Source organism: Anomaloglossus baeobatrachus, chromosome 12 (assembly GCF_048569485.1).
Source record: "Anomaloglossus baeobatrachus isolate aAnoBae1 chromosome 12, aAnoBae1.hap1, whole genome shotgun sequence".
In the NCBI taxonomy this organism is placed as follows: domain Eukaryota; kingdom Metazoa; phylum Chordata; class Amphibia; order Anura; family Aromobatidae; genus Anomaloglossus; species Anomaloglossus baeobatrachus.
The window spans coordinates 91563740-91571637 of NC_134364.1; the positions used below are offsets into that span (position 1 = coordinate 91563740).

Genomic DNA, 7898 nt, shown 5'->3' on the forward strand with positions numbered 1-7898 from the left:
TGCTAGATGTGAACTTAGCCAAAACTACACAAAGCTTTACGCTATTTCTCCCAGTAAAGGATCCAATGAGAAAAAATTCAATAACAAATGTGAACCTGGTAAATTATACGGCTTTTTCACACCCATTTCCTCATAGTAATGACTGAAAATCCAAAAAAATGAACCTGCAGCTCTTTTACTGCAGTTTTTCACAGCATTGACTCCTATGACTGCACACCTAAACCAAATATGAACCTGGACTAAACTATGCAGCTTTTTTTGCTTAATTTTCTCACAGTAATTGCTCCTATGACTGAAAATCCCCTCTATGTGAATTTGACTAAACTAAATGGCTTTTTACATCGTTTTCTCACAGTAACAGCTCCTATGACTGAAAATAGAAACCAAATGTGAACCTGGACATAACTAAACAGCTTTTTTACTTAATGTTCTCACAGGAATGGCTCCTATAAGTGAAAATTCCCTCTAAATGTGACCTTGAACTAAACTAAATAACTTTTTTACTTCATTATCTCATAGTAATGGCTCCTATGACTGAAAATCCTCTGCCTATCAACGATCCACCTGCGAGCTGGTGGGAATTCCTGTCATAAAACATGTCGAGCTGAAGCTGACAGGACGGAGCTCACTTTACCTCAGATTTTTCCCACACTCTCCCGCCTCCTCTCTCGCACAAACAACTCGAGGAATGAGCACGGAGGCCACGCCCACTACCTCAGTGTTCCCCGCAGCCGGCACGCTCTGTGCACGCGGCTCTCCGCAGCTTCCTATTGGTTGTTGACTAGGGGAACAACATTGCGCTGTCCAATCATCGCGCTGTGCACGAGGTGAGCACGTCTGTCGCTCCTGAATGCACATGGTGGGCGGGGCGGATAGGGGCGGGGCTTGCAGATGGGCGGATATATAAACGGAAGCTTCCGGATGCTTGTTTACAAGTGCTTCAGAAGCAGCGAATGAGGACCTCACTGCACCTGTGCTTTGGTGGCTCATAGACAATTATCATAATACCAACCAAAACAAACAGGTTTTTTTTGTTCCTAAGCTTACTACTCCATATTTGATTAATAATCATCATGGTGGTCTTCAAGAAAATCAAATGCTTTGAGGTGGTCTTCACTGACCCTGAGAAAGTCTACTGCGGAGGCGAGAAGGTGACGGGAAAGGTGTTGGTGGAAGTGTGTGAGGTCACCCGCGTGTCTGCCGTCAAGTTTTTGGCCTGCGGAGTGGCCAAGGTTCTCTGGTCCTCCGGATCGCATCATTGCAAGCAGGAAATGGAATACTTGAGATTTGAGGACACCCTACAAATGGAGGATCAGCCCACTGGTAAGAGCATATGGGGGGATTGTACGCTGAAATTGTGTGATTATTGGTCTTTATGGTGCTACCAAATTAGTTTCTATGGTGAAACTACAATTACCAGCATGGTACGGTCTACATGTGAATGACTGCATGGTTGCATCAGTAGTAATTTTGGTTTTTATTGATGGGTTAACTACAACCTCCCAACAATTCACATTAGGGGAGGATGTGCAAAATTAAACTACCAGTCCATACGGGCAAGGTTTTTATGTGTTAACTCCACAGCCGCTCATATAAATCATCAGTGGCAGCGTACTCTGTACGAGCAGCCGATCTTGGCTGGAGACGCCGTGCTTTTGGTACTGTATTACATACTGTATATGAAACTTGATGCTGCGATGAGCCGGGTCCTCCAGAAGCTGTTGGCAGAAGTGCTGCTGTGGCAGAATTTATGATTCTAAAATCCAGCTGCTAGTTTTGAGATCTGCTAGATAACATGATGCTCAAAATTGTACTATAAGTTTTACGAATGCATTTATTTTTTTTCCCTTGCAGATTCTGATGGCTCCGTAATCTTGAGACCTGGCAATCGATACGAGTACAAATTTGGATTTGAACTTCCTCAGGGGTAAGTCATCCTGTACATCATCTGGATGATACGTCGGGTTTTACATGTTGAAGATGATGATGATGCTGCAGGTGATGATGATGCAGGTGACTTAATCTAACTACTCCATCTTTTGTTTTTTTTCTCTAGGCCTTTGGGTACCACCTTCAAAGGGAAGTATGGATCCGTCAAGTATTGGGTGAAGGCATTTCTCGAACGTCCATCACACCCTGCTCAGGAAGTTCAAAAGAATTTCGAAGTGGTTGATTTTGTAGACGTTAACACTCCAGATTTATTGGTAAGTTTGACATTTTCTTTTGTTTTTCTTCACCCATTCATCAGACGTCCAATAAAATGAGCAACCTTACAGGAGGAGTAAGCATTGCATTAGTCAGTATCCATATTCCAAGTCATGAAGGGTGTTCAGCAGTGATCCCTAACATGTGACTCTCCTATTTCCTCTAAACTGCAAGTCCCAGCATGCTCCAATGAGAAGAGAGATGCAAGTTAGGATTCACTACTGTGCACATTCAGAGGCAGCCTTTTTTTGTAATGGTACCTAATTATCTCTGCAAGGCTAATGTCTCTACTTAAATGCTAAAATTGTTTAGTAATTTTGGTTGCAAATTAACAGCACAAGTCAAGGGGTCAATATCATTAGACTATCATCTGTTCTGTTAGTTCAGGTTCACTGGCTTCCACAAACTAACAAAGCTTCCTTTTCTTACAGTCTCCGATTTCTGGCAAGAAGCACAAGAAGATGACTTGCTTGTTCATCCCTGATGGTCACATATCCATGAGTGCCAGTATTAACCGTAAAGGATTTTGTGAAGGTGAGTTGCCTCTTGGTTTTCTTATTCCATTATTTTAGGACCACTCAATCACAGTTTATCCTCAATTTCTCGATTTATAATATTTTTTTTTTACCTTTCTTGTTCTAGGCGAGGAAATCTGCATCTCTGCTGACTTTGAGAACACCTGCTCTCGTATTGTTGTCCCCAAAGCTGCCATTATTGCCAAACACACTTATTTAGCCAACGGCCTAACCAAAGTCTTTACCCAGAAGCTCTGTAGCGTGAGAGGAAATCACATAATCTCTGGAATGACAGACTCTTGGAGAGGAAAAAGCATCCGTGTACCAAAGATAAAGCCATCCATCCTTGGTTGCAACATCCTGCGAGTGGAGTACTCTTTGCTGGTACGTAGTTCCTCAACTTTATTTGTTTGTTTGCTCTTATCTCAAATGACTTAATTACTAAAGATCACAAATTTAATGTAACTTCTATTTTTTTTATTTTTTTTACAGATCTACGTCAGTGTTCCTGGAGCGAAGAAGGTCATTCTAGACTTGCCTCTTGTCATCGGCAGCAGCTCATCCGGTCTTAACAGCCGCAGTTCCAGCATGGCCAGTCAAGCAAGCTCTGAAATGAGCTGGGTCGAATTAAACATCCCTGGAACTCCAGAAGGTACATATATTATTATTTTTTTTTTTTTTTTTTTTTTTTTTTTACTTTAAACCCTCCTTTTTTTATAAGTTATGTTTTCAGTGTAGTATTTGATCTCTAGTTAAACAGTCATCTAAACCTATTTTCCTCTATTCTTTAGCACCACCATGTTATTTGGACATCATCCCGGAAGACCACAGAATAGAAAGCCCAACGACTCCTTTGATCGATGAGTTTGACAGTATCTGTGACAGTCCCATCTTCATGTATGCTCCGGAGTTTAAGTTTATGCCACCTCCAACCTACACAGAGGTAGGAATCTATCTAAAATCCCTTTTTGCTTCATGTGTGGGGGGTTTTTTTTCTGGGTTGGTTTTTTTTTTTGTTTTTTTTTTTTTACACATATGAGATGATAAAGTAAACCTTTCTTTTTGTTACCCTCCAGGTTGATGCCAATAAGAACACCTGCGTGCATTAAACAGAACGAGAAGCACTTGGCTGGTTACTCACCGGTCGCTCCGAACTTTATTATAAAGCACTGTTACTAGCAGTTTCACTCTCGAAATCCTATGGCCTTATCCTGTTGGGGTTGTTTCAAGAAGCTGAAAACAATGCAAAAGTCAAATTGCTGACTGACTTGCCACCCAAAGACTGTTAATTTTATTTTCAGGTGTGCCATCACAATGCAAAGTCTTAGGGATAGGGCTGTGGTCTGCTTCACTCGCCGACCGGGCTGGCGTCGGTGTATAGCAGAGGGAGAGGACACTCCAAAAACACTGTTCAATCACTTGAAAACAGTGTTTAGGTCTTGATTTAATACCAAATGAGCATCTTTCATAATGATTGATCTCATGATCAACTTTTACATATTTATATTGAGTCAGAAGTATTTCAATCAATGTTAGAGCAAAAATGTATCGATCTGCCATGTTTTATGGTGCCTTTAGTTTTTTTTCATACACACATTTAATTATCATTCCAGCTGAGGGCAAGGGAGAAATAATCTATGCTTCATGAGCGCTCTCTATGAAGAAGGTTACATAGACAAAGAATTTTGGTTTGGTGAATGGAGATTTTTTTTTTTTTTTGTTTTTTTTTTTTTTTTTTCTTTTCAGGGGGTGATGTCTCCTCTTGGTATGTCATGGCGCTCGCTTCAAATCCTGAGCACAATGTGTATACTGCTCTTAGAGAAATCTAGATAATTATGTGCTGCATGATTATGTAACAAGCATTATTATTTATTGTCTCGAGGGTGTTTGTATTATAGTTTATAGCAGTGTTATACTTTATAATTTGTTTTATTTTTTTATATTTTTTTTTTTTTTTTTCCTGTCTAAGCACTTATTACCTTACACAGTTCATCGATATTATCCTTTTAAGGCTCATTGTAGACTCAACCACTACACTTACAACATATTCTGTTGCTTTAGCAAGAAGGTCTTCCAGGTCTCTTCAATGCAACCGGTTTTGTCTTACGGTAGCAAAAAAACGGACTGCTGCTTATTTTCTACTTCACCTTTTTGTAACCACAAACTGTGACACTCCTGAATTACTTTTTTTTTTTTTTTTTTTTAGCAATAAAAGGGATTCTGTTCATTGCCCCCAGCAGTGCACTGGGGGTATATACTTAAAGGGCTTTATAAAAATGCTGCAGTGTAATTTGAAGCCATACTTTATTTTTTTTTTTTTTGTTTCTATGCACTTTGGTCTGGGATAGCTAACCAAGATTCATGGCAAGTAATTTCATAAAGTAAATGATTGTGAGTACTACCGCCAATGCTTGCCTTGTTTCCCTGGTAAAATTTCTTGACCTATAATTGTTCTTGGTTATTGTTTTGTTCAGATGTCTGCCTGCTTTCAAGTATTTTTATAGATTATGAGAATGCACTTAAATAGTATTTGTACTGTACTATTCTCGTATACTATTGAATGTATGCTTGCACCGAGGAGATTTATGTAAACATTGACTGTGGGTTATATATTTTGTTTTTCTTTTGTATATTTGTCAAGAAACGTTTTGTATTTTGTACCGTGGCCCAATTTTGGGTGTTCTTTTTTTTAATTTTAAATAAAAGTTTCAATATAAAAAAACTTGATGTTTCTTGTGAACTAAAATTGTGGAGCTGGGTAGAGTAATTTTGGGTTCAAGGGCTTCTGTCCACTTGCGATTTCCATGGACGAGTGCGATCCGATAAAAAATCGGATCGCACTCGCACCAGTGTTAAGCTATGAGGCATTGTCCACTAGCTTAATTTTATACGATACGACTCGTGAAATCGCAGCATGCTGCGATTTGCACAGAGTCTCAGCTCTCGCACCCCCATGCTAGCCTATGGTGGCGAGAAAAAAAATCAGAATAGAGGTGGCATTCGCATGTCATACAGATGGCATACGAATGTCACAACGGATCCTTAACAATCTACACACATGCATACAGCGTTGGACTGGCTACCGAAGTAATCTCCAGTAATACCAGGCCTGGCCGCGGTTACATGCACCGAACTCTGGAGCTCTCACCTGAGCTCCGGAGTGCAGCCTAGACTGAACAGTGAGCGCCGAGTGATTGATTCCCCGGCGATTGTGGTTCAGTTCATGACAGCTTTGGACAGACCGGGCTGAACTCTGAAGCTCAGGTGACAGCTCCGGAGTTCAGTGCAGGTAACCGCGGCCAGGCCTGGTATTACTGGAGATTCCTCCGGTATCCAGTCCACCGCTGCTTGCATAGCACTCGCATGATGCTCGAATGTCATACGGATGCTATGTGAGAAAAAAAACCACACACCATACGCAGATCATACACAGGGCACTCTACTCACTTTTCTGACTGAGTATTGCAGGGATTTTTTTTTACTCGCAAGTGGACAAGAGCCCTAACTTGAAGCGAACATAGCATAACTGGAGAATTTAAACATGAACCACACATCCAAAAATCATCAGTTGATCTTATGCCGCTAAGCAAAAATGAGGTTCTTGGTTTAACATTCTGATCAGACTGTATGAAGCCCACTGCCATGTCACGGCGAACCTCTGAGTGGGTTCTTAACTTTTATGAAGCCTTAAACTGTGCGGCACTGTATGCTAACCAGCGGGGCAGGTGACCTGATGTCTCACAACACCCATGCTGCACGGCTGAGTCCCCATGACTCCAGGCCACACCGCTCCACTGACTGAAAACCACCGCACCAATTGAATAGACAAAAATAAATCAGTCACTCCCACTGTGAGGAAAGTGGAAAAAAAAATTAATTTATTGGTAACTGAAAATCCAGGAAATAATATTTGTCTTTAACTTAGACTTTCATCAGACAGATTGCCTGGTGTACAATAGGACACGATGCAGCGCCATGCAAGTATAGTATCCAATCTGGACACCCCTGTCTCTGACCGTGACAGTGGTCCACTACTCTGCATTAGTGGCCACATTGATATAGAGCTCAGAGAAGGCTTTTCTAAATCCCTTGTGTCGTAAATTCTGACGCTGCACTATTGCGGTCTGCTCATCCCCATCACATGCTCCCCCCCCCCCCCCCCCCCGGCTCCGTGACCTCTAAGATCCGGTGATGTCAACATCAACTTCCAGTTGACCCAACTTCACTGAGGTGGGACCCAGTCTTCGTGAGTGACTGGGCTGTGGGTGGAGTTTCACTGCTCGTCACACCCCAGCATCTTGTGCACGCGCTGCTAGCGGGAGCAATGCTGGGTTGTGATGAGCGGTGAAACTCCACCCACAGCCCAGTCTCTCACGAAGACTGGGTCCCGCCTCTGTGAAGTCGGGTCAACTGGAAGTTGACATGACATCACCGGATCTCAGAGGTCAGAGCCCAAGGGTCGTAACGGGGCTGAGCGGACAGCAATAGCACTGCTCAGAGGCACAATTGGGAAAAGCCTTCTCTAAGCTTTACATCGATGTGGCCACTAATACTGAGTAATGGACCACCTCTTATTTTGTTGTAATTAAACAAGGCACTCCCAAACTTGAAAGTGATGCAAGTTTATTTAATGTGCATGAAAAAAAAACGTTTTTGGTCCACAACGGACCTTCCTCAGTTGCACATAGGTGGAGTGGACTGGAGGCATAGGATGGCGTGAGGCGCGGTATCCATCGCTGCATGGGGGGCCACGATGTTTTTATTTTGTTAACACCAGGGATATGCCCTGCCAAAGCCAAATGTAATTATTTTTGTAAGGCTACTAATGAACGAACTGAAGGCTGCCATGTTTGTACGCAGACCAATAAGGAAGCATTCTTCATCAGTGTGCAATGCACATGGTCTTTTGTTTTCAAGCAATCGTGAATGGGGAGGTGGTAAGAAAAGATTGAATATTGCCTCTTCCTACAGAAGCACGAAGGTCACCTCATACCAGCAATATCAGAGATTACACTTAAGTGGAAAACTCCTCCCAAACTACTCACCTAAACTATTCATGAGAGGCTCATCAGATGCAGGATATTCATTTTGGATGTTCCAATGGGAGGCTTGCTGTTTTTTTGACAGTTGAGATGAACAGTACAATGACGCCAATCCAGAGTCTTCCTATGTGGATCT

At 42.0% G+C, this 7898-nt stretch overlaps 1 protein-coding gene across 1 annotated transcript; it reads left to right on the forward strand.

The window, feature by feature from the left end:
* Positions 1 to 946: 946 nt before the first annotated feature.
* TXNIP (thioredoxin interacting protein) lies at positions 947 to 5442 on the forward strand. Its single transcript, XM_075331278.1, has 8 exons — positions 947 to 1323; positions 1855 to 1927; positions 2057 to 2204; positions 2637 to 2739; positions 2848 to 3104; positions 3213 to 3372; positions 3512 to 3663; positions 3797 to 5442. Exons 1-8 carry the CDS (start codon positions 1074 to 1076, stop codon positions 3827 to 3829), a joined length of 1176 nt encoding a protein of 391 aa, XP_075187393.1. The 5' UTR covers positions 947 to 1073; the 3' UTR covers positions 3830 to 5442.
* Positions 5443 to 7898: the final 2456 nt, after the last annotated feature.